This window comes from Ixodes scapularis, unplaced genomic scaffold (assembly GCF_016920785.2).
Source record: "Ixodes scapularis isolate PalLabHiFi unplaced genomic scaffold, ASM1692078v2 PGA_scaffold12__126_contigs__length_90152505, whole genome shotgun sequence".
In the NCBI taxonomy this organism is placed as follows: Eukaryota; Metazoa; Arthropoda; class Arachnida; order Ixodida; family Ixodidae; genus Ixodes; species Ixodes scapularis.
This window is the reverse complement of record NW_024609838.1, coordinates 6962289-6989995: the sequence shown is the minus strand read 5'-3', so window position 1 is coordinate 6989995 and position 27707 is coordinate 6962289. Positions and strand designations below refer to the sequence as shown.

The following is a 27707-nucleotide window of genomic DNA, read 5'->3' as shown; positions in this document are numbered from 1 at the left end:
ACTCAGACTCCCGTGTGTGCTTTGTTCGCGCAGTGTTGCCCAAGGGACGTTTTAATGACGCGTGGGGTACAAGTAGAGGAAAAATGCGGTCAAGCGCTGCTGCCACCAAAGTGTAAAAAGTTTGGCGGGAGTTTTGGGGGTGGAGAACGATGAAGGCAAGGTTGCAAGAGTCACGCCGGACGAATGTGCGACAAACTCCGCTCGCAGACAGGAAGAGACGACGGCGGTTGTTGGGGAACTTGCAACCACTCGCTTTGCTGATGTCCATTTGTTCGCTGCACGTTTGGAGAGGCACCAAAAAGTGACTTTCTCCATTCGCTCCGTGGTCACGGGCGAAACAAAAGCGCCTCTTTAGATCACGGAGCTTCCAGCACGTGCTCGTCGGCTTTGTTCGTGCTTTGGCTGCGCGTGCACGCTAGAAGCCGACTTGGAATTCAAGGTGGGAGGCTTGTGCTGGACGTGGGATAACTCTCCGGCCGTCGGCAACTGCAAATGATGTTTTGACGTCGTTTGCAGTCGGCCGACTGGCCGCAGACGAGCGCGTTTGTAAACGATTATGGTGCCTAGAACATGTCTCCGACCACCGCGTCCTAAAAACTGTTCCCTCGATTTCTGCCCGACGACGTCGTCAAAGTGCCGCGTTGCCGCAATCCTGGCGTCGCCGCACCGTGGTGGATCAGCACAACCGCTGTTCGCTCTCCAACTTGACAATCCGCCCCAGGACGACGGCGACACTCGCAGTGGCTCGTGCTTGTTGCGGGGACTTGTGGCCCCAACCGCCAGGATAGCGAGACAGTCTTCCGAGGTCACTTGTTGCCACTTTGGATGCGAGCCAGTCGCTGAGCGCTTCTGTCGTGTCTGGGAGCGTGGTCGGTCGCACGTCTGCCGGCGGGGTGTTAGAAAGAGCTAGATGTCAAGGGCCGGCCGAAGGAAGCGACGAGGTAGAAGGCGACGTTCCCCGCCATTCACCAGATGCCAGATGAGCGGCCGCCGGGGGGGTTGTTGACGCGAATGGCCGCACGCGCGGCCTTCTCGTCGTCGATCTGGGCTCCTGCAAGAGTCGTACATAGCAATGGGAGGTCTCGACACAATATAAATCTGAGGTGCACAAAGTAAGGGTCGCGGGGGCCTAAGAAAGCCTGACCGCCGATGGCTTTCGTACTGCTCTAAAGGGGCGTCACGGGCCTGAAAAGTTTGCGCAACTCCGATATAAACAGACTACGCGAAGGACAGGGCCATCTAGCTGATGGTGGCTGCACATTCGAGCACACTTTGCAATGCTTATCTGTGTTGCCACCAGTAGCTCGATGGTTCTGCGAATAGGGTGGCTGGCACACGCTTTCTTACCCGCATCATTTTGAGAAAATGGCAAAAGTGCCACCGGAAAAAGAAGACATCTTTTCAAAGAGGAATAAGAAGGGAAACAAGCACATTGAGACACATTATTTACGACGAAAAGGAGCACCACTGGTTCTCCAGAAGTGCCAGCTCCCGATCCCGCGCACACCCGTGCGTCTGTGTAAAATCGTTGGTGGCGGTGCGCCAGAGTTTCGCTCCTGCAGCGGCGCGTGGCCAGGCTACAGTATCGTCGGAGGAGAGGGATCACTCCGTGGCATTTAGACTTTCGACGCAATAAATTTGAAGCCGATTAAAATCTACAAGACTTGGGAAAGGACAAGGAAGAAAGAAAATATGAGAGGAGGAAAGACTTCTTTGGGAAACCCTAAAGAGTAAAGGTCGGGGAGTGCCGCAAAAAAGGCTGGGGGACAGGCTGCCAGCGGGGGAGGCGGGTGGGCAACTTCTCTATCGAAGAGTAAGGGAAACACTCTAAGGGCTCATGCATTGTGTAATACAGCTTCCCTAATATGTCTCCCTTGTGCAGCCTATTTGCAGCTTGAGTTGTCTGCTTTGGGCACTCCCTGACCTTTACTGTTTAGGATCCCCAAGGGAGCAAGTTTCTCTTTTCCTCCTCTCACAATAATTTCCTTCTTTCCACCCCCTACATCTCTTCCTTTAGTCCTCTGGGTCTTCCAGATCTTTGCTGGCTTCAAAATTAAGATAAAATCTACGTAAACGATTTAATTTTTGCGAGGACCTCATTTCCCCGATTTGAAAAAATACTGGTCACATAAATACATAACTACAATTAGGATTACATGGCATAACTCTCCCAACTGCGAAATATTCCTGAAATTCACATTTCACAAAGTATTCAGCTCGCAAAAGTGAAGTTACAAAAATGCTACATTTCTTGGGCACTGAAAGATTCTGTATATAGGGGAAGAAGGGAAAGAAAGCCGTTTACAACTCCCTGTAACACCGAATTAGAGTGCAGCTCTTGAGGAGGGGAAGGTATACCCCTCCCCCTCGCCTCATCCTGCCTGCTACTCCTCCCTCCAAGCGGCGTCGCCATCGGCGTAACCGAGAGGTCATGTGACCCTCGTGACGTCGCGTGACCCTTGTGACCTCACGGGGGTCACGTGCCATCACCGGGGTCACGTGACTTCACGGGGGTCACGTGACTTCACGGGGGTCACCAGACCTCACGGTTACGCTGACAGCGACGCCGCTCAAGCCAGAAGCAGGAGCCTAAAAGAAGAGCTGTGCTCTAAAAACATCTCGTATTATTTGGTGGAGGTAGGACGATGGGCAGCTCTTTCGGAGCACATGCTTTTGGGCTTTGTTTGTGCTTTGGCCATGTATGCACACTCCAAGCTCGTAGGATGACGTTGTCGAAGGTTGGAAGCTTGCCCTGGAGGCAGGACAACTAGGACTTCCTGCTGTGCCTACCAATCCTATCCTGTCGCGCATTGAAAAATGTGTCACTTTGTCCCCGTGTTTATTAGTATCACCCACAATATTCTAGTGTTTTTTTATTCGTTTATTTGTAACGCCATCGAGGCAAACCACTTAAACGAGAATTGTACACAAAAGCAAAATTTAATAAGTTCCTTTTTATACAAAGCAAATATAGCAATCACTCAATTATATTAAGAGCAGCAGATCATCCAATGAAACTCGTGTAGGTAGTTTGCTTCACTTTATCTGCAAATGAAGTCGAAACTACGAGCACGTCCTGAATGATGCTTGGCAGGGTTGCCGAAAGCCTGGAGCTCGCACTTAAAGTTGAACCTTTTATAGCTACCGAAGTAATTTAGCATTTCATCACAATATCGTCATTACCTTTTTGTTCCAGAAACCCTGCTGGCTCGATCTCATTCATATTTATTTCAACTGTCCCAAACAACCCAAAACGCACTGCCCTTGGAAGCTGTAGAAGGCAGCATCTGGTAGAGCAAATCGTCACTTTTGAGAAGGATCGTCACCTGTGCGAAGGAGACGCGCCAATATGATTTTGAATCGTCCGAGACTCTGGAAACTATGCTGTCTTAGCTCTGGCTGCCCCTTTTCACCAACTTTTTTATACCCTGCCATTACGTCGTTGGCAAAAAAAAGTAAAACGAGAGATAGCTACAGTCCTACATTGCTGGTTTGCTGGTCACCCATTGGGCAGTATTACTTATTCAAAACAACATAGTAATTTACGTCTTAATTGAGTGCACCTGACTTGGTCAGTCGCATTCTTGATTAAAGTGCTAATCTGAAGACAACAACAACTTCTGCTTCTCAGTAGCAACGAGGCAAGCGCAGCAGATTTGCGTCGCTCGTCGCTTATGGGCATTTAAGTGGATCTGTGTCCTTGCTGTTAATGTTTCTCGAGTATATCTTGCAACCCAACTGGCGAAGTAATAGCAATGCACCGAGAAACTGAGGGAGGGGAGGAGACAGGAGCGCGCGGGGACGCCAGAATGTCGAGCTCTGGTTGGAACGATTAATGGGTAGACCTAAAGCTAGCGGCCTTTGTCTCCACTGCACTCGTCGAACGCGTCAGAACGTGGAACGCCGGCGCCCGGCGTTTGGCTCTTGCATTCGAACGCGTTCAACGAATGCAGCGGAAACAGGCAGCTAGCTTCAGGTCTACCCTTTAATCACTTGAATCCCAGCAAGCTCCCATCTCCTCATCTTCCTCACTTTCTCGGCGCATCGTCGCAAAGAGAGCAGAATTAGATGCAAAAGAAACAATCCTAACCAGCAAAACAATAGCAGATGACATTACGGGTATAACTCTATGCGGTGGAGCCAGGAGAGAACCTGTGGCTACGTGCACCTGAACTGAGTGGTTTGGGTGTATCGTACAGAGTTTATCTTAATATTTGGCTCTCCATTGTGCCTAGGAATTCCTGTAGAAAAGTAAGCAGACATAGGTAGAACATTCCTGTAAGCGGTGAAGGATTCCCAGATGTCTATTGCAGCATTTGTGCGGGAAGGGCTGACCGTGCTCTGGAGTAGAGCCCACTAAATAAGCTACGCTAGAGCGTGAAACACATGCGAGCAAAAATCGTGCTGCCAAGTGGCAAACCATAGCAACCGACGCCATGACATAGCCTGCCAAGCTACCACATGCAGAAATGCATTTTATCTGAAAAGAAAAAGATTTATGACTGCAATATCTGCACTGCCAGGTGCAATTTAGACCAGCTGTGGTCATTAGGGCCATCCTCTCCAGGTTTCTTCTCTCGTGCTCCTTCTCAGCGCCTCTCCTCCGCATTCCCTCCAGCCAATGGGAGAGGCTTACGACACGACTTCTATCTTGACCTCACTGTGATGTTGGGTTCTAAATAAAACTCGCGTTTGAGCCGGCGTGTGGTGGCAGACAAAATTGGCTTCCAACTTGTATTGAGCGTCGTGGCGTAAATACTGCGTAAATTCACCTTTTCTTTTCTTTTTTTTAGGGAAAGTGCATTTACAGACGTGTCCTCGCAGTTAAAAAGATTCTCGGCTGTATTTCGATGAAATTGTCGTATGCAGAAATGCATTTTATGAGAAATATACCCGATGCTAAGTTCAATATCCATCTTTTCTAAACGTCACCTCGACGTCCCTTCTTGCGAAGACGTCCGGAATGCACTGAGTGAGGCGAGGGACTATTGTGTGGGGCGACTCGCGATGGACGTACAGTCAATATGAGGGCATGCGGTTCAGAGAACCTCATTTTCGCCGTTTTTCCGACCCCAGTTTATCGAATCGCCTCGTAAAGAAGCTAAGATTAGAGAAAATGCCAATGAACCTCCTTTTTGTGAATTCGGCTGCGGTTAACATTTTTGTAATGAGCCGAGCCGCTGCAGACTGTCACCGCGAAGTGGCGTAAATGGAGGGGGAGGGGGGGGTTTGACATGCGCCCTAGTGATACGTGCGCTAAGAAGGAGAGGCTTTTTTTAAGCAGCATCCCCTTTTCGATAAACGGCATTTCTCTAAACTGAGGTTCCTTTTTCTTTAAACCGAGCTTCGATAAAATGTGCCCAGTCTGTAAAACATGTTTCGATGAAATGGCGTTCAATCAACTGCAGTAAACTCCGGTCAATACGCGATGTATGCAAACATGCGAAGATGGTCAATGGCCGCTCGCAAAATCTGGCTTAGCTTTGGTAGGAGCGCAACTCTGTATTAAAGGGCAACTCCCGGTCAAAAACAAAACCAAAATAAATGACTGGTATCGCTTTAGTGGCATGAAATATGATCGCAGCCGAAATGTTACGTCAAAGTGAAGCCGCACACTCCACTAAAACCTATTTTAAAGATGCGACCAGCTGCTCTTCAGCGGGCGGCAAGCAGGTTAGCTTTCAGTCGAGGAACACTGGCACAGCACCATGGTGACGTTGTGTCGCGGCCATACGGCGGATGATCAGCGTTGCCATCCCTCTAGCAGATAGTTTTGGTTTTGCCATAGACGCCCGAAACCAAACTTTGAGCCCTGATATTTATATAACTACACACAATATCGAAAAATATATTATACCTTGTAATTCAATGACACTGTTTTAGCAGAAGACTGTCGCAATCCCAAATGAAACGATATTAACCAAAGTTGCCCTTGAAACAAGATTTTTGGACATGCAGCGTAAGCAGCTACTAGTCTCCAGACGTCCCCAGGATCACGGCCACCCTCTGCCCACCCTGTGGTTTTGTGCGGTCTGGGGTGGCACCCACCCGATAGGCTGAAGGTGGAGTCCTGAAGGTTTCTGCATCCCCCCCGGGTCAGAGGCCTGCTGTGGAACTCTCTCGGCGTGGCGGGAAACAGGGGCTCCATCATGGGGCGTGGTGCCCGGGGTGTCGCCTGGGTGGCCGGCACCACCGTCGGAGGCGGCACCTCGTTGTCCTCGGGCACCGAAGGTGGTGCACGGTCCACCTTCAGGGGCACGGCCGCCTGCAACCCGGCCACGTGAAGGTTTGAGCTACTTCGGACAGTTACGCTCCATTCTGTGATGTCAGTGCCGTCGCAATGCCGAACACTGGCGGGGCACACACCAACTGCCGAGTCATTGCAACATTTTGTTGTAGACGACGGTGAAACGCCGACGAAATGAGGACATTTGATGTTGCGGCTTTTGCTGACTAAAAGTAAGCGCATGCGTCGTGATAATACGCGGCATACAGTTTTTATAATTGGCACGTAAGGTGGCGGTGCAAAGGTCTGTATCGTGGGATCAGCATAATGAATGTGATCTTCCGCAGCCATTACCCAAGCGCTGTTGGGAAGAGGGTGCCCACCTCTCTCTGCCGCATGGCAGAATAGACGTAGGGGCAGTTGGGTGCCATGGGGATGAACTTGCCCACCCCCTGGCTGGCGTGCAGCTCGTCACCCTCCACCACCACCCTGCCCTGGGATATCACGTAGGCCGGCGCCCCCTGGCACCGGAAGCCCTCGAAGATGTTGAAGTCGCACGCCGACTGCTGCGTCTCCGACGAGAACACCCGCACCTTCTCCGGGTCCCAGACCACCACGTCAGCGTCGGAGCCCGCTTGGATACGGCCCTGGAACACCGGCGTGGGAAGCGGCCGTGAAATCCCCAATCATCCAGCTGGATTTGGTTGGATCAAGCTGGATAAAGTCTCGTTCCAGCTGGATCCAGATGGATCAATCTGGTTAAGCCTCATTCCATTGGATCCAGCTAGGACCAGTTCCATAATCCAGCTCTAGCTTGACTGATTCTTTTCATTTGGGGCTGCCTGCCCATTTTCTACATTCAACACACTGGTTTAGATCCTGCTTAGTAACACCTGCAAACCAGATAATACTACCATTGTAACAATCAACTGACCCAGAGGAAACAAACTTTCCACCTTTGTTATCGTCGGGTTCCTAACAACTTACAGTTGTGCTAGCAATGAAGCACATCAATGTTTTTTTTTGGCAATGCGCCCGCAACATCGACCCGCCCGACACATTCTGTGCAGAAATTTAACTCGTTGGCAGAAGGCTGGCTCACCTTTCGGGGGTAGATGTTGAAGATCTTGGCAGCGTTGGCACTGGTCACGGCCACAAATTTGCATGGGTCCATCTTGCCAGTGTTCTGCGAGCAAGACCAGGGGGAGACTTGGACACCAGCCACACAACCAAGTCGAAGGCTCGTATGCCTCTTGAAGGCATTATGTAGTGTTTCAGGTTAAGCCACCCCTACAAGTAATGCGGGAGTTTCCTAAACTATAAAAATGGCATGCATGGGCATCGCCCACTAAGGCTCCGCCAATGAATTTGATTATTTTGTGACACAGAAAGTTGAATGAAGCTTCATTGTAAGGCTTGTAGCAAGCTGCATAACATAACTCTGACATTCATGGAGAAAACACCCGTATTGTATGAAACAAGACATCCCTAGACTGCAACATAGAGCACAGCCTGCACAAGACTGACACATGCCTGGTGCTGCATTCCTTCTATCATTGGGGTTCATATGGTTCATATGAATTCATAACTCTGTCCCGAATTGGTTGCCGGCAGCCCTCCTGGCAGAATGAGTGAGTGCAGTGGCGCACAGTATCTTGGCTCTTGCGTCGTCAATTAAATCGAAAAACAAATGGCACACCGGTTCCGCCATGCTTCACTCCATTTTAGGAAGCTGCACATCTGCTCTAGCAAAAGTCTCTGTCACCCCCTCCGAGTGTCCTTTCACAGAGCCCAGATGGAGCATCGTCAAAGCCCGTTCGTGTGCCTGTTGATATCGTGATGCAGCTCACTAACTGGTGCGCATCTCTCGATAGCGCTCACGTCCCAATAAAGTACACACCCTTGGTGGTTAGAATGGCGTCTTGGCAAGCTGCTAGACATAACAAAAACGGTGCGAGAATGAAGTAAAAAGTGACAGACAGCACACAGCGCTGTGTCCAGTCTGTTACCTTTCTAATGTCCTCGTGCTGTTTTCGTTTCTGTTATGTCTGTATACCAACTAGCCCAAACTTCAGCTCTAAGTTGCTAAGTTGCCACAGGAGGCAGAGCAGCGGGGTCTGTCCGACTCACCACCCCGTTCTGCCAGACGACCCCCATGCGCTCCTCGACCCCGTTGACGCCATTGGGGATGCGGGTGAAGTCGTCCAGGCCGGCCGCCTTCTGGGAAGACGTGAAGGTGCAGTGGTCCGACCCCGTCGTCTGGAGCTCCCCGCTGCAAAGTTGACCGACGCTGTCAAACACGCTGGCCAGGTGGCGCAAGCCGTCGGCCAATTAAGGGGATGCAGCTGTGTGCGCTGTCTGACCCATAAGTAGGGTTCCATGTTGTCGGATGAATCCGAAAATATTGGAAAAACAATCGCTGGTAAATTTTGCATCTATTCAGATTTATTGGAGAACTCAAAATTTCGAGGTCACCCCTCCCCCCCCCCCCCCCCCCCCCCCAATGAGAAAATAAAAATAAAAAGATGGTGTTTTACAAATTAACTTTATAAGAGCACAGGGTCTGTAGTCCTGAGGAAATGCCACTTCAGTTTCCTTTAAAATGTCAAACTACTGACAAAACGGATTTGCCGTTTAGCTCGTTCAAATTCCTTCACAACAAATCACTTTGTCCTAACGGAATGTTTTATTTTCTTTTTGAATTTTTGAAAATTGCAAATATAGTAACACAAGCTTTGAATTTCAAAGAACAGGGAATCTTAAAAAGAAAAGCTCCAATAAACCTTCAGCGAAAAATAAACTCCGAAAAACACCCTCCAAATTTCAGAAAAAGTAAACTGAAAATATATATAATAATAATAATGTTACGTGCATGTTCATACAGCCCGAAGTTAGTCAGCCTCAATGGGCGTCTGATGTCTCGGCTAATGTCTCGGCTAGTGGATGAGCAATTTAGCCAGTGCAGTATAACTGCTAGCCTGGAGTCTTTAACGTGCATCACGCAGTAGCAACGCATGACTGCACTCCGGTACGATGCTCGTCCAAATTGAAACCGGCTGTGGTGGGGATTGAACCCAGGTTCCCTTTGCTCTGGAGCATGAGCTTTCGCTCCACATGCTCCGAGCTGGTGTCCACTAGCCCGCTCAGCCACCGATTCCCCTCTCTGAAAATACAAAGTCCTACTAATAATGCAGGAAACAAAATTATACCGTATAATTGCCCGTGTGAAGCGCACTAGCATATATTTAAAGAAATTGAAAAAAAAAAGATTTTATTAATTATTTGGAACCCCACAAGGGCCACAAAGTAAGCTACCGGTACTCCATTCCCCGAGCTGCCGTTCCTGTGTTCAGTGCTAGAGTGGGTACAAATGGCGACCATTCGAAAACCAAAATTCCTGAGCACTCGACGCTGCAAGGCGCCAGCGCGTGTTGCAGCCCGCGCAACGGATACAATGCTAGCAGGCGGTGACTCCAGCATGGACGCGTCTGCCACTCTATCTTATAGAGCTTCAACGTGTTTGCCGCGAGGGGCGGGTCGGGAGTCTACTAACGACGACGTGGTGCGCATGGTGTGATCTTCTGGGTGGTATTGCTCCCACCTGGCGAGCAGGTCCATGAGGTAGCTCTTGGTGTCCGGGTCCGGCCGCAGGGGTGGGGACATGACGTGGGCGGCCGCGTGTCTCCAGCAGCGGCTGAAGTGATGCGAGCCGTCCGTGGCCAGCCCCGAGGCTACCGGCTCCCCGAACACCATGCAGCCCTGGGCACGCTTGCGCAGGATCACGTCCGCCGAGCTCTTGCTCATTACGTGCACCACGTACAGCGGGCAGTGCACCTGATTCGCCAACACGATGGCCCGGTGGGTGGCTTCCGCCTCGATCTGCAAACAAAGCACCCCCCGGCCTCACTGCGCCGTCCGGTCCCGAGTCGTTCGCATCTGACCCTGTACCTTGTCTCGTCCTACAACCACCCGAAGCTGTCGGTGGTCAGGGCCAGTTATGAGCCATTAAGAAACCATGTGACACATCACGTACACTATCGGTGCACGCTTCTCCAAGCACCGATGCGGCCGGGATCGAGATTGGCAGCGTGTAGCTTTGGCTATGTGCAACTCCAGAGGAGGTGACACTATCCATCCAGAAGCGGGAATACCAGTGTGCAGCGAAAACTGCCATGGTCTGGTGGCCAAAATGTGAAACGAAAGAAAGTGGACTAAATGCCATGCATTGCAGTTGCGAATAGTCCGTCGCCGAGCGAGCCTCTCTGGCATGGAGGGCACATCATTCCAGTCGAGCGACAACATTCGCTGCTCCTCTTTCGTGCGACCTCGAGAACTGACAAATTTGTGGATTGCCAGAAAGCAGCAGTGCGCATTTTTGTTTAGAAAAGAAACCGGATCCAGGAAAAACAAAAGGCTCATTAATGCACTGGGACAATTTATACCCAGCCTCGTAGATTAAGGGTTTGCATCTTATATGGCTGCACAAACTACATGAACATGAAGAGTGTGTATTAGAAAATTATTTCCCAAGACGGAGAAAGATTTTCAATTGGTGATATCTTGACTTGAGCTCCCAGCGTAAGAATCGATTGAGACGGAACCGAAAAAACTCGGTGGCCATCCCAGAAAGGCCTCACCTCTTCCTCACGACTGTACAGGTGGCCTTCGGGTCCCGTGATTTCCATGCAGAGCAGCTTCTTCTGGTTCTGTCAATGTCCATTTATTGGACAAAACAGAGACATTTGAAGCTCATCAACAAAGCCCGAAAAGCACTTCATTTGTTTCATCTTTACATGGGCAAAAATATGCCCGTCGTTGCAGATCACGGCACATTAACACTCTAAAAAACTTTCAATGATACAAAATAATTTTTGTTCTATTATAGTATTATATTCTATTCTTTATAGTATTCTATTATATAGTATTCTATCATAGTATTATAGTATGGCTCTTTCTGCTGAGTACTTTTTTCGTAACGTCACATGAAATGTGTTCAGTGTTCCTCTTTTTTTAAAAATACACCAATTTAATGGCAACCAGACAGTAATAGGAAGTGCCAACATTAGGCATGTGCAAATAGTGAATTTTGAGTTTGAAGCAAATTCAAAGCGGAGAGTGGTTTTGGCCAAATATTTTCTAATTAAGTATCAACAAGTTTCTAAAAGCCTCTTACTCCTGTGGACTATGCTTAAACGAAAATTCAGGCGAACTCATACAGGCTGTTCCCAACCTCCCACTTACCCACTTCTAAGCTCAGTTAATTTTTAAGTACCTATATCTATGAATTGTTGTTGCAGCTATCCTAATCAAGGAGATTTATAAACCTGCTTGCTATATGCAAATATTCTTTCTCCAGTTTCAAAGCTTTCACAAAAAAAGCAGGCACGAATGATGAACACAGTCTGTCAAGACATCGCTGCGAGTAAGCCCCGTTGAGTGCGCTTCGCACCGAGCACCTATGCATCGTGGGGAAGCAATGCCCGAGGGGTTCTGCGGGTATTGCTTTTCAGCAGGGCACGGATGCTCTCGGTAGGAAGCGACTATCGAAGTTCATAACGAAGCGAGTATCGAAAAGCATAGTTTTCGAATATACCCAGCCCACAGATCAGCCATATTAGTAACAGCACGGCAGAAACGGCAACAACTTCCTTCTTTGGTATGGCTGCAGGTACTCGTGAATTCTGCGGCCTTAGTAAGCGTGCGCAACAAAACATTCTCCCAGCTGACAATGCGTGTGTGGTGTACCGACATCGCTGGGGCTGACATCGCCGAAAAATTGCCAACGGGGTGGCCCACCTCGTAGATGATGTCCCCGTTCTCGGCGTGCACCCGTGCCAGGGCGCCGAGCTTGCTGCACGCCTTGAAGGCCTGGATCAGCTTACTGTCCTCCATCATCAGTTGGCCCTTGTATGCCATGAACATCTTGAACGCGTTCACGCCTGGGGCGGAAGACCCCATCAGCACCCCCAAATCCACAAAAGCAGCCTCACCCCCAGGTGCAGTGCCGAGAAACGGCACCTCTCTACTACCAGCTGCACTGCTACGAATGCGATTGCATATTTTTCACTCTGTCATGCAAAAATTAAAATTTCCTCGCATAAGATAGAGGGAGGAATAGGGAAGCAATGGAATAAAAACAAACGCTCATTCGAGCAAGCTTAAAAAAAAAAAAGTGTCCATGCAGCTTTTTCTTTTCTTTTTTTACTATAAAAAAAAAACAAAAAAACAAGCTAGCCTCAACTAACTTGAGGCTAGTTCAGAAATGCACCTCAGCACTGAGATAATGCAAAGTCATCACTACATGAGTGCTACTGCCAGTGTTGACTCAGCATTGAGTTAGCGCTGCACTGCGTGTGTAAGCAAAGGCAGGCGCACATGCATCGGAACGCTGATATGCTGCTCACATGGAGCAAAATCAGCGTCTATAGTGCCGCAGTGTGTATGCGAACAGGCCTTTGGAGATCAGCTGACACGATTATTTAGTAGGCATAAACGCTGGCAGAAAGCTTCAAAACTTAACATTCTTCACGCACGCAGTCATGCTTGTTTTCGAAATGTGTCAAACAAGAGCCCGACCTTTCTCCCTAGTGAGAATCTCCATCTCCTTGAAGACCTCGTCGTTGTAGTCGTTTAGGATGACCGCAAGGCCATAGTCGCAGCAGATGCGCTCGTCTGCCCGGCTCCGGTAGTCCTCAAAGGCCTCCAACACCGACATGCTGTGCGACTTTTTGCTCACAAAGTCAACTGCAAAGACCGTGAGACGAATCACTCGGTAAGCCTTTCCTTGCAGCACTGCACGCAGCTAATATCCGTGCATTTTCGCCTCTCAATTCATTGAGAGATCAAACGAAATTTGTAATGCCTTCAAGTAGGCAGTGTTTAACCTCTTCTACATATTAACGATGAACCCTTTCAAAAATGTGCTCCATGTGGTGCAGGACGGGCAAACTGTGGGCAGTTTGCCGTTGCGGTGTGGCTCACTATCTTGCCGTACCAATGAGCCGTTGCGTGCCACACCGCTCACGGAGTTGATCCACTCGTACGGTGGAAACGAGGTTTCTTGTCCTTTGAATTCTTCAATACGGAAGAAACTTTCCAAGTTTAGAGTCATATTGTACTTAAGTTTTCTTATTCACGGGGCTACAAAAGTTTTAAAAGATAAAGGACAGGTTTGTGAAACAAGCTTTGCTCAATCACACTTGCCAAGTAAAGACTGTCAGGTAGATTCTTCAAAAAGCTAACCAAATATATAGGTAATCCAGCCTCTTTTCTTGCAATGCTTTTTCGGCCCCAGTCTGAAACTTCTTCATGCGCTCTCTCTTTTGTACCACACGTTGTATCGGGAGAGAGAAACGATGGTGAAGACGAGTCGCACACTGACTGACGCCGACAATACTCACTGATCATGGTGGTGCCACCGGCGAGGGCTGCCTTGCTTCCCGTGTAGAAGTCGTCGGCGGTCCTCGAGCTCATGAAGTAGAACTCGAAGTGGGTGTGCGTGTCGATGCCACCTGAAACCAAACACGGCCTCTCTAAGTGGTCCGGACTAAATCCAAATAATGCAACGGATGCTCGTGCAGTCCAGCCAATCGCAAAAGTGATGCACAGAAACTCTGCACTGAGCTTATATAAAGTAGCCATGGCTATCACGAGTTCCTTTACTGTTTTACGCCATAGTCAGGTACAACCTAAGAGAGACGGTGCGAAAGGAAAAAGGGCACGCACAAGAAAAGCGGGAAGGAGGTATCAATTAGATTTCTCAACAACCTATAGTTTTGTATGAAGCCTCTTTATACTGACCCACATGATGTGCTCGTGCCTATATAGTACTAATCAACAGTAATGCGGTTTTTCAATCATAAGAAATGTAAAAACAGATATTCCAACGTAGCTTTACTAATATATTCCCTTCAATTTTAGATATTTGAGGTGAAATATATATAGTCATAGGTAGATTATTTATTTAGATAATTGAAGAGTAAATACTTCCATTGAGTCAAAGTCTTACATTGCATACTCACATTGTAGTAAAAGGGGATGAAATATTTGTTCCACAAAACATCTTATTTTTTTAGAAGACGCTTCAAAAAATAAATATAGAAAAAAGTCCTTATCCACATCTTTAATATAACACTGAGTACTTAATGAAAAAAAGTAACCCTCCGAATTTTAGTACTACAGAAGAAAAATATTAGACTCATAGTAATATTCAACAATCAATTGTTTAAGAAAATAATCTACCTATGGTAAACATATATTGCCTTAAAATATCCGAAAGTATGACTGTTGTTTGTTATGGCATTTCTCAGTGGTGGTTTAGGCAATTAAGCTTTTGGAGCAATTTAAGGAGCACAAAATACCTAGTTTGAAAGCACCTTTGTATAAAAATACTTTTAATTTTCAAGCAGCTGTAGAGCAGCACAGACATAGTTTTGTAGCCGTTTCGTGCGGTTTCCCATTAGTGGTACCAGCATGCGGTCATGTAATCACAACTGCATGATGGATGTTAAATTTCCCAGAATAGCAGTCATACTGCACTGAAACCCCTTTGCAGTTTTTAAATACTGCCAAAGCACATTGCAGACTAACTTGAAACATGCAGCATAAAGTTAATGTAAATTTTTTTTTTTTTGTATGTTCTTAATAGTGCTAGCAAACAAAAGTTAGCAGGCCTCACATAAACGCAATGTTAGTAATGAGAGATTACACCGATTTCTCGTGTACTAACACAATGATTAGCATTTTCTTGACATCATAACTCATAAAGAAAGGCAACATGTCTTGTGATTACCATTTTATTTTAGCTGGCACTTCCTTACATTTAAATCTGCACCTTTCACTAGAAAACTATGATGAGTGTAAGGCATTTCTTTAATGTTTGCTACATATTTCCTCATTGAGTAAGCTTAGAAAGCGTACAAGTCACAGCAGAAAGCAGAGAAAATGTAATGAACAGCGTGGCCACCAGAGCATCTTCCAAGATCACAAAAGGAGCGTCATATTAGCATGACGTCTGATATTGAAGGCAGTCAGAGTAAATTGGTGCATGATTATTGATGCCTCCCCAATCACAATCAATTTACACCGGCTGCCCAAGAAGCCAAAACATTAGCAATCATAGTTTTTAGCTTTATCAATGAAACAATTAGGAGCTCTTGCAAGCACGACAATCGTACATCCATGGCACATAGCAAAACAGAACAATCTATACAATTTATAACAATGCAATTCCCCACCAAGCTCGCTAACGAAATGGAAACCATGCACAAGCACCACTTTTACTAGGCAGTTTCTAGAAGGGTTCCTACTATCGTTTCGTGGAATTACGTTTCGTGGACAACTTTTCATGGACGCACGTTTCATAGACACTTGTTATGCAAATTGCACGGCGTAAGGATATTTCATTGTGCGTGTCTCACACAGGTGCATGTTAACCCATTCCAGCCACCCCGTTTACGCTACTTCGCACTGACAGTCTACGGTGGCTTATTACAAAAATGTTAACCCATCTGACCCACCTGCCCACACCGCTTCACGACAACAGTCTGATGCAGCTTATTACAAAAAAAATAGCTAATCTGAGCTGTCCATGAAACGACTTGTAGATGAAACAATCTGTTGATGAAATATTCCATGTCGATGAAATGATCTGTCGATGAACTAATTGCCACCGTTTCTAGAATGACTAGCATTTATTCATCTTCACCGTTGCCAAGAAACGTTTAGAGTGCACAACAGGAAGCCACGAACTGCACCTGGTTACGGCTGCAAGGCATGGCACAATCATGACGCAGCAAAAAGCTGCTGAGCTGGACGTCAGAAAGTACTGTCAGTAAACCTAAACTGCCGGCCACAGAATTTACCTAGATTTCTTTTCTGGTGTAATGTGACACAATTTGGACCATTTTTTTCTTTTAGGCACAGCAAAGCACAGACAACTGGCATTTGTCAAAATAGCACAAGTGGTATAAATAGACAACCGATTTCTCTCAATAACATAAAAATCGCTAGGTTGTCACTCAAGATGACCACCGTTGGAATGAAAAATGCTTTGTGTGGAAATAATTTAAAATGCGATGAAACTGGCACAACAGAGCCTTGCTAACCACTCAGTTCACTTGGTCATTATTGCATGCCCCTAATGAACTGTCAACATTTGGCTTCCGCCTCTGCCACTTGGCTTCTCACCTGGCATGACAAACATTCCCTTGGCATCGATGGTACGTGTGCCGCCAGGTACCGCAATGTCCTTGCCAACCTGTCTGCATTCAGAACGAGCAGTTGTTTTTCGACAATAATAACCAAAACTGGAACGGGCATGCCACCATTAGTGCAAAAGATCTTTTTGCCTCGAGGAAGCCAGGTACGCACGCCAATGCAAGCTATGTGCACATATACAAGACCAGGAGTTCCTGACCCCTGAAAAAACAGCTTTTCACAGTATTTGAAGAAAAAGTGAGAAGGTCTAGCTCAGATCGACTGTTTCAGCACTACTATTAACACCTCAATGATTTCTCACTAAAAAGGCAAGTGAGATCTCACTTACATACGTACATCACCCACCAAATGCCATCATCCCACTTGCGAATCGTTAGACGGTGGTACAAAGGCATGAGTTTATTTTACGAAAAGGTTGATGGTGCATGAGACTGTCCAGGAGTACGAAGATGTTCTTCTTTCTTACCGTTCTTGGCAGTGACACAAACACACGGATCAATTTCTAGGTTTCTCCAATTGTTGAGGCATGTAGCTGCAACTGCAACACATTGTTCAGAGGAGCCAACTCACTTGATGACTCCGTCCTCAATAAACACGTCGGCCTCCATCATGAGGTCGTCGTTGACCACCCGGCCTCCCTTGATCAGCAGCCTCGTCTGCGTACTCTGAAAAACCAAAGGACGGAAAGGCTTTCGAGCAATGCAAGCTTTGTCTCCACAACAGGTTGTTCAAATACAGTGTATGACACTGCCAAAACTCCTGGCATATAGCTTCATCTAGCACCTTGTTTACACGAAAGATTAAATCGCACTCATGCTATAGTCTATACAAGTTAAGCGCTGACACTTTGGGGTCTCATGAACACACCCTGTAAAAGCACAAAAAACAACGAGCATGTGCTAGAGGTTGTGCCTCCAACACAATCCTGTACCTGATTATAGTAGCGTGTAAAACATTTTAAATTGCGTATGAAATTTATGAAATAAGGTATAGATATGGTATTTGTTTGAACAAATTCGCCTCTCTGCAAAATGTATCGTCCAGTTTCATGCACTTCAGAAGTACAAAAGCTCCAGGCTTGGTACAATTAACATGCCAAAGATGATCTTAATAATAATAATAATAATAATTCCAAATACATTAATAACAATAACGATATTCATGATACTAACAACATATTGGCCTGGATGTGATGCCATCATGTTGGTGCTGATTCCTACTTTGTTCTTGCCGAGAAAAACAGACCAACTCGGTAAATGTCTACTGCTGAAGGCACACACAGCTGCTGATATGACATCTGTGCTAGCTACGTATTTTTAAATGAAAAAGTGAAATTGGTCAACGTCACGGCAACTGCAATCAGTGTGTTTTGCGTCCTGACAAAATTCCAATTTCCTAGATGATTGTACTCTAACTAAATCCCAAAGTATGGAAAAAAAAAAAAAAAAAAGTCTGGCAGCTGGTTGTAACGCATGGAATCCTGTAATTTATTCTCCCGCCGTAGCAGTCGGACACAGTTTGCAGGAGAACGGAACAATTGCGTCACAATAATTATCCAAGCAGTAAAGGTTTTATACGTTGCAGGAAATAGCTCAAAGAAAGAATTGCAATCAAAGCTGACATTATATAGTACCCAGTCTGCTATGATTCTCCGCAACCAGATGATACAGGAAAATTTTTGTCCATGACTCGTTTGCCGCTACTCAATGCTGGTCAAGATCATTTATTTGCCAAGCCACGCCAAATGGAAGTAACAAAATGTTCCATAAATTCTTTTTTTTAGAGTCTTTTTTTTGTGTTCATTTTTTTTTTTTTATTTCTAAGTACAAAAGGATATCTCTGTTCCACAACTTTGAAGGGTAGCAGAAGTATTTTAGGAAACACCGAACGAGTTTTATTCCATGCGGATGATTTCTTACCCTGAAATCAATTAAACGGAAGACGGGCTGAGCGCATGAAATCGAAAACACGAGTCGCCCCGCGCGGCGTCAGCGGCGCGCGGGCGAAACCGAAATTACCGGTGTTGGTTAGAAATAACCGTTTGGAAAGCAAACGAGGAAGTGACGTATGTATCTTTCGAGTCGGGACGTTTCGGTTTCGGTTTCGCGGATGGCGTTTGTGTTACTTGCTTCATTTTGCGAGTGGTTAGGAGTTCAGGGAAAGGAAGTACTTGGGGTAAGCTCCTCAACCACCTACATCTCCCTCCAGCGTTCGCCCTGCTAAAGAGATGTCTGGCACCGACTATGCATAGTTTGCATGTGACGTCATTCGCGGCCTTGCCGGTGTTTGATGCGCCGGCAAGGCCGCGAATTCGGTTAGCCGTGTTAATTTCACACCGCAGAAGTTGTAGTTTCAAGAAACCAAAGAGTTGGAATAACCGTCAGTACACAACAATGGGAGCACCTAAAAAGCGACAAAAGCTTTCCTTTTTTTCTTCTTCTTTTTAATATATTTGATGTCAACTGACGCAGGGAGCAAAGGGGGATTCATACAAAAAAGTGCGACCCGAAGTGTTGGCCTTCCACGATTGGCCAGCCGCTTGCTATGACGTCTTTAGTAGGATTAATCCTTTTTTTTTCCGCCTTACTGAACTTTTTTTATTGCGGCTGATGACCCTGGTCGTGACGTCAAGTGCAGAAACCATAAAAGAATGCAGAAAAAAAGAGTCAATCCGCCATTTTGTTGTTAGTTTCTAAAGTTGAGGCTTGGGCGAGTTGGTACCGTTGGTACATACTTTGGAATTAAAAACAGCGCGGAAAGACGAGAACCAGACAAAGAAGTGACACGGACAGCGCTACGTCCGTGTCAGTCCTTTGTCTGGTCCTCGTCCTTCCGCGCTGTTGTTAATTCCAATGTTGTATAGTTTGTTTGTTTTTTAAACAAATTTACTAATATGAAGGATTACATCGCAACCTGTTGAGATGTCAGCGTGGTAAGACTTAATTATCACCCCATGCAAATCCTTGGAAGGCTCGCCTTCGGCGCACGCCCAAACAGGTCACAACAACAACAAAAAAAATTACTTCAGTGAAAACACCCTATACCATTGCATTGCGTCAACGGAAAAGTTATGGGACGTCCAACGCACGTCAGAGAGCTAAATGACGATGAAAAAATATCAACTGTAACAGCTCGAAGTTTTTTTTTTTCTTTTTTTTTTTTAGCTATTTGCCAATAGATTTCTTTTAAAACTCGAAGCGCCCCATCGCGGCGAAATGCCAGGCAGTGCACTCTGGGAACTAGATGGGCGCTCAGTTTCGGTTTCGATTGAGGAGCTCCAATTCATGCTCACGCCGTAACCCAACGCGCTGCTTGTGTTTTCGATTGTCCGACTTCCCACGAATGTACAATATACTCAAAGCATTCTCGAGCGATATAGAAGGAAGACCAGGGCACTTTTCTTGGTTCCCAACATGCCGGATATTGTGCCTGCGTGTCCAAACGTATGTCCCCTCCGCCCCGGCCTCCGTCAATTTGATGAGAAATACAGTTCATCTACACGCTTTCGGCGATTATTTATGCGATCGAGGACCACTCCGCTTAGAAGAGCAACCGGAGCATTTAATGACTTACACTCGGCGGCACATTTAAAACAAGCAGCGAGTGTCCGCGGGGGATCTGCGCCGAGCCCTCTCCTTTCCCACCTACAATGCGGTAAAAGCTACGTGCTCGCGCAACCAGTCCAACTCCTCTCTTTCTCCACGTGATCGAGCCATACGCAAAGAGCGGGGGTCACCGGTAACGCTTACAACACAAGATCCAGCGGTCGTGGTAGCACCGACCGCACTGTCAGCTTTAGCGGAGAGTGGCGGCGCGCGTCTCAGCCACCCACGGGCCCGCCCCCGGCTCGAGGGAAGCCGGGAGGTCTTCGACCCCGGGCGAGCTCCCTCGCGTCGGGTGTGTCGGCCAACGAAGCGCGACCGCTGCAAACGGAGCACCCTTCCGGCTTGACCGCGCACTGGGGTCCCCGCGGCGGCAGCGGCCTGGGCGTGGCATCGGGGAAGGGCAACGTAACCCTTCGATTACAGCCAAACCAGCGACGCTGCCAGTGTGGTTCGAGCTGCGTGCACGCGTTGTCGTATCGATCGCCACCTGCCCACGCTCTCGCCGCCAGAGCGTTTGTTTGGCCTGGCTAATGCGTCCAACCGTCCAGGACACGCTCGGTGTCTTTCGGCGTGTTCGGAGAAAGAGAGGGAAAGCGTTGTGAATGCAGATTGGGGGGGGGGGGGGGGGAAGGTCCTTATGGACTTATCGCCCAATGCCGCGATATTATTGGCTGCGGAGCCAGGTTAATAATCGTAGGGATGGATGGATGTTAATGGCAATTCCCTATGTAACAGGCGGTAGCTTGCGCCACCTAGCCTAGTTAAAATTCATTGATGACGACGACGCTCAGCACATAACGAAAAAAAAAAAAAAAAAAACGCAAAATGTTAAAAAAATGCTTTGTGGACATTCTTTTTTTTTTTTTTTTTTTTTTTTAGTTTTGAAATCGGACGACAGAAACGCAGAACTTGATCTATGACTACCTCGAAGCCCGTTGATATCTGGAAAACTATTTGAATTGTTTCAGTCCCTAATGGGAACTGCCGCCAATACTTCAATAGCAACATGACCTGTAAATCCAACAATTAGAAAGCCAATGACCAGATTTGAGTGAGTTAACCAACTTTCCGTGGCGGTTATTCGCTCGTATAATGTCTGCCGACTCCTGATAAATACATGGCGAAGACGGCACCCGCAAAACTCAAACATTAAAAAAATAATAATAATTGTTTTAATTAAAGTTAGTTATTTTGTATAAACTGTTGAATACATTAAAATACAAATTTAACGTGTGAACTTCAAACTGGAAATTAACTAACACAGTGGAAAGCGTTTAAAGTGTCGAAATATTCACTTGGGACCGTTATTTCAGTCTGCACTTGGTACCATTTTGCCGGTGTCCACCCGAGCCGTATTGTCCAGGATTGTACGTCTGGTACCCCATGAATGGCTTTTAAATCACCAGCGTGCACATATTTCGATAATAATAGTAAAAAAATCACTGATCCTGGGAGACCGCGCCCTATTTGGCTGAGCCCATCGCGTGGTAGCACTCAAGCAATCGATACACACGTGCCACGTGGAAAAACCTGCCTGATCCATATTGATTGTGTCATCAAATTTGAACCGGTTAAACTTCTGTTCCGTGCTATCGAAGGGGGGGAAACAAGTTTCTAGCGGTAAAAGTTACTGCATCTGTATTCTAAGCAATCTCTTTCCTCTCGTAAAAACTTCGAAGGCCAAGAGAGAAGATAGAAAAGTCATACTCGAAAGATACCCCGCCGATTGTGTGCTAGACGAAACACGTTAGCTTCTAAATAAGCAATTTCTCCACCGGTCATGACTGATTATGGAAGGTAAGAATTGCAGCACCGATCAAGTACTCTCGTAAAGCTTATTTTATAGTCGGCTTAAAAAAAAAAAGTAAAATTCGCACCTACATTTTTTTTTTCTTCCCGTTTTCAGACGTCAAAAAGAGATACCCGAGAAACCCAAGCCATCCTCTATCAGGTCACCTAATCCCACTGCCCGCGCTATTTCCGACGACAGGCGCAAACGTTGCAAGTCCTTCGGAGGACCACGCAATAACAGCAACTACGCCAAAAAAAATTTTTTTTTTTTACGCTTACATTTATACCGAATCACGCGGAAATTACGGTTGCAAAACGATACGATTTATTGTTTCTTGGGCGGATAGAAGGAATCAAGGGTCAACGGCACAAGGTTTCATTCAACAAAACTGTTATTATATGGAGAAGTTGAAATATATATACATATATATTGTGACGAATGGCAGACGAAGAGGCAGGATAAAACGAAATGAACTAAAGATGTAATGGAAGCAAAATTGTGCAAGAAAAAAAAAAAGAAAAGACGTTGAGAAAGCAGCAGCGAGCATCGGCGGCGGCAGCAGCAAGCGACGGTGCGTCGGCGTAACAGCCGGCTATCGAGAGAGAGAAGCAGCGAATGAATCGGCAATACGGCGCTCGGCTCTTTACCTACTATGCTCGTCATCTAGAATATTCCACCTAGGATCTAGAATGTTCGGGAAAGAGCTAGGGCAGACCGACTAAGCAAGGTCATTTTAGCCTCCCTATCGTTTACGCTCGGGGTTTCCCAACTCCAGCGAACTTTAGAGGGCGCGCTGCTCAGAAAAAATGGCGGACGAAAGGAGGTCCGTTTGGTCGTTCAGCACGCGGACCACCACAAATCCCTGCACTGCAGCTTAAAATCAGTGTTATATTTGAAGGCAAAGCGATTTTCCGACGGTAGAAACCTTCTTCTAGAAAGTGCGTAGGAATGACACTGCGGAATCATAAAAATAATTACTGGAAACGATGTTTGTTTCTATGCTGCCTACGAGAACCAAGCCGCGATAGCAGACGACAGGGTCGAAACGACCTCCTCTTCTGAGCTTCTCGGCGCTGCCGCCACGCGGCGTCGATTTTCGCTGGAGTCGCGAATAGCAGACGTAAGTAACGACGAAACATGAGACACCGGAAAAAAAAAAAAAAAGACACAAAAGAGAGGACGACATACACAACATCTCGTCTGTGCCGGCAATTCACCAGCTTGCCTGTACTTCTACTCTTTTCTCAGTTAACTTTCTATACTCATTTTCACTTCAAGAAAAAAGGAAGTTGTGCACACTGTTCATACGTTGGTTGTCGGGGGCAAAAGCGATGCTTTTGACGTTTGAAGTGTGTACGTCTTGACAAGATAACATATATCTAACCTAAAATGCGCCTACCATCGCCAGTCTTTTACTGTGAGGACTGTGACACACCGGCGATCATTAGCATCTAGTTTCACCCTGTACCCACTTACGGCACGTGACGAAGTGAAGGACTTTCCGCCATTCACTCACATTGCCTTGGCGCGAGTATCTTGTTGATGTTCATCTTGTCGCTATTTATTCCTTTTAAGTTGTCTTTGTCCAAGTATTGTATTGCCTTTTACTGGATTTTTTATTTATTTTTTGTTAATTAATTGGAATGGATTTTTGGCCTTTCTGCTCTTCTCCCGACTGTCCTGAGCCAAATAAATATATGAAATTAAATGAAATAAAGGGGGAAATTAGTAATAATCCGCGAAGAGCCGATCTTTTCTGACTACGGTTCGTGGGGTGAAAACGAGAACAGAAGAACGCATAAGCGTATCTTCTCGACCATGCACGCGGCAATATATTGGCATAAACACCTCGAGAGCTGTCGAATTTTGGGCTATTATGTCTTGAGCCATGACAGGGCCCGTGTTGGACGAATGATCGCTCGGAACCGTTCGCCTCACAAAAAGCTAAAGACTGTTTTTTTTTAGGCACGTTCGCCTCACAAAAAGCTAAAGATTGTTTTTTTTTTTTAATTCTTTTTGGCTATTTGATTGTATAAATAAAAAAAAGAAAAACCGCGTAAACAAAAACAAAAAACAAAACAAATAATCTACTTTTTTTTTTTTTTTTTTTTTTTTTTTTTGTGTGAAACTGAAACGCTAGCTGGAAACAAGTCCCCCGGCTTCACTTGGGAAGTCGAACAAGCCAGAGTTTTAAAATAGCGACAGAGATGGGAGCATTTTGGTCGTTGAAAAGGCAGCAACCCACGAACACAAAAACCCACTATACAAAAACGGCGTTTCAGGATTTCCGGATTAGAGAAGAGCTGGCGCGGGACTGGTGACCGTGACGGCCGCTCAGTCGTGACAGTCGAGAAGTCGGCATCACGCGCAGAGTTCTTTGGCCGAAGAGTTGGAAGGCAAGGAGCGAGCCGAACTTCAAACAGCTGCCATAGCTTCGACGACAACATACGACGTCACGGATAACTGATAAAAACCACAAGGAGAGAATGAGAGAGGTGGGGGCGCCTTGATGGCCCCGCCAACGGCGCGAAACGCGAATTAACGCTTCATCAAAACGAAAAGCCTATTTCGAGTGACGTCTTTGAAAACCGGTTTTTGCGAACCTTTCAAAAGGAAAATAAATCTAGTAGACCAAAAACGGCTGGTCAGTGGTCAGCTTCGAGCCAAGTTTGCCCAGAAGCGTGCGAATGGGTCTCGCGAAACGCCGGTGGAAGGAGGAAACTGTCGGCGGCGCGCTTTGCATTTCAAACGAGACACAAGTATTGACCACCGTGGCGACCGGTCTCGACCACGCCTCGAGACTCGGCTGATTCTCCGACGACGACGACGACAAAAATGGAGTCGGACAATAGTGTGACAGAATGCGCGACCCAACTTGCCCGGGCTCGCCGCCCAACTACCTTCGTGTCAACCGATGACCATGCGATCATTCAGCGAGAGACCGGTGCGGCGACCGATCTCTCCCCAACTGTGCGTCTTGTTCAGCGGTACCACGTCGGTTTTAGGAGTGTTTTTTTTTTATTATTATTAAAGAGACCCACCGTGGTCACATCTGCTCATGAAGGAAGCCGCAATTCCAAGCCCCGGATGCGAAGCGAGCGAAAAAGAACTACAAAAAGTCTTACCATGTCGGACGTCGCAACCGGCCGGTCTCGGGTCTTTCAAGTCGAGTGCTGGTTCAGCTCCAAGACTCCACGTCGAAAATTTTGCTAGGATATTGAATGGAGGCGTTTTCTTTCGGTGTCTTCGCACGCGAGGTTTGAAGGCGGTGCAAGATAGAAGCTCTTCGAGGCGGTACAGCGGAGCGTCAGACGGCGGCGGCACTAGCGACGCGTTGCTTCCAACGGGTTGCTGCGGCCTTTTTTCCTCCTGCACCTCCGACTTCACTGCCGGGCGCGGCCCCTGCGGGTACAGAGTTGCCGACCCGATCCTCGCGAACCGCCAGTTTCGAGGGGTCCGGGGAAATGTTTCCTCCCGAACGACCCGCCGAAACCGAAACCTGTTCGACGGCGCGCGTCTTTCTATTTTGGAATCACAAAAGGCCGCAGTTCTTTTGAAAGCGCTACTGGGTAACGAGTGGTGTCAAAGCAAAAAAACAAAATGGGGTGGCAACATTTTTTCGCTTTCGTTCATCGCAGTTCATCTCGTTTTGAAACGAAACTTCGTGTGTGTCGACCGAAATTCTTCCTCGCACACGTTCTATCCTCACCGCAACGTATCCGACTCTCGCGCACGGTTGCGCTGTTAAAAGAAGAAGTGAATTTTGAGTTTTAAGTCGACGATGGAGCTCTTTCCAGGCGTGCCGATGGAGCTACACCTTCGAGACGGACTTCGGAACGTCAGAGGCCCCTAAGAATAGAAAGTGGGCGGCTAGCTCGGAGAAGTGTTTTCGCTGCTTCGCGCGTTTTCCCACAGATTAACATTATGTAGCAATATTTTCGTCGGATTGTTCAGTGAGTTTTATAAAACCACTTGACGAGCATAATTTTTTTTTTTATGCGTGTACGTTTTTTTTAAGCACGATTTCACCACAAAAATATCTAAAAAGTTCTGATAAAAATACTCTAAATTGATCGCAGTAAAAAATGGTAGTAATAGGCAATTATGAAACTGGGTCTTTGATTTAAGTCATTAATGTGCGACGCTAGCGTTTAATCAATACCAAAATCACCTTACTGGGATATTGATTCGTGTATCTTCGTAAATCCAGAAAACATTCAATCAATCAATGTTTATTTTTCTCTTGTGCTAACAGATTGATTTACGTAACGGATGTTTCTTCCCTGCAGCATACGTAGTCTTTGTGTAATTTCTCTTCAATCTATTTTGTACCCCAGATCCCCAACCCTTTGGTGTTGATGTTTCCTAACAAGTGTACCAACGTGACAATGACGAGGCACTTGGAACAAAACCTTGTTCCAAGTGCCTCGATAGCATACGTTTGTCTCAAAATCAACTTTATTATTATTATTATTATTATTATTATTATTATTATTATTGTTGTTTTTCACGTCCACGTTGCTTTATTTTTGCGAATTTTTGTACTGACTTTGTTCTTGGTCGTTTCACAATTGTGTCTATATTTACTACATTTGCATTTGTGTATATATTAGTCATCCTGTCTTGTGCACTCCTAACTGCTTTATGATAGTTTTCTTTCCCGTTTTCTGCTTTCTTTGTGCTAATTTTTTACTCTCTGTGTTCTTGGACATTCAACCTCTGTCTCTTTCTTTTTTCTTTTTTTTTTTGGGGTGGCGTCACACAAGCCGCCGTTGGCTTTGATTGCCCCCGCACTCCTGTATGAATTTATGAATGTTCCTTAATACAAATTTATTATTATTATTATTATTATTATTATTATTATTATTATTATTATTATCTCTAATTATTATCTCTAATTATTATTATCTCTAATTAATATTATCTTTAACTCAGAATCCCATGGAATTTTGGAAATACGTTCGGTTTACTAAAGAGTTTAATAACCCTAGTACTTTTGTCACACTGTACAGTGCTTTAGGTCGACCACACGTCAAGTATGCCTCTGTTGCATGGAATGGAATCTGCGCGACAACCTCGGCTAGAATCGAACGTGTTCAGAATAAGTTCTTATGTATCTACAGACATCGTTTCTCGTCGCGCAATGCGTCCACCTCAAACGATAATCCAGCAGTCCCAGTCCAGCATAGCATGACATTGCCCACCCTGCGGCGTAGGAGAGAACATGCCGACATCCTATTTCTGTACAAACTTATTCATGGCATCACTGACTGCACATCATTGATATCAAATGTGCGTTTGAAAATTCCCGTAAAAACTACAAGGCAAAATGCATCCTTCTACAATGCTCCCGTAACTAATCTTCACGACCCCGTGTCGAGAATTGGGCACACCTACAATTCCTCTTTTACAGACTCTATTGATATAGTTAACAATAACACACCGGAGTTCAGCAGAGCGCTAAAGTTCCTCACCTAAATTTGGCTTCCCATTTTTTTTTTTTGCACCTGATTAAGTTGCTCAGAACCAATTTTTATACTCTCGCTTTCCTTTCCTTTCGCTATCGTGGTGGTATAGCCTAGCGAGTTTATGTGACATATGCGATCTTTTTTAAGTGTTTTATTGCTGTTTGTTTGTTGTGTGTAGTGTTGTTTTTCATGTTTCCTGAGTGCACCTGTACTAAGACCGCAAGGTTGTTCCTGGGCACTTCAATAAAAAGTGATTGATTGATTGATTGATTATTCACTTCTGTATTAAGAATATGAAACCTAAGCCATTATCTGGTCAGGATGGAGTACCAGCAGCTCTCATTAAGTCCTATCGTGATTTATTCACCCTTGTGCTCTGTGAAATATTTAACAACTCT

At 46.2% G+C, this 27707-nt stretch overlaps 1 protein-coding gene across 1 annotated transcript; it reads right to left on the bottom strand.

The window, feature by feature from the left end:
• Positions 1-15: 15 nt before the first annotated feature.
• Positions 16-25267, bottom strand: LOC115326762 (dihydropyrimidinase). Its single transcript, XM_029987706.4, has 13 exons — positions 24967-25267; positions 17015-17109; positions 16415-16488; positions 13627-13737; positions 12803-12970; positions 12023-12165; positions 10864-10932; positions 9828-10105; positions 8357-8498; positions 7329-7412; positions 6610-6873; positions 6049-6265; positions 16-1051 (listed from the first exon to the last, which is right to left on the bottom strand). The coding sequence occupies exons 1-13, from the start codon at positions 24967-24969 to the stop codon at positions 966-968; spliced, it is 1734 nt and encodes a 577-aa protein (XP_029843566.2). The 5' UTR covers positions 24970-25267; the 3' UTR covers positions 16-965.
• Positions 25268-27707: the final 2440 nt, after the last annotated feature.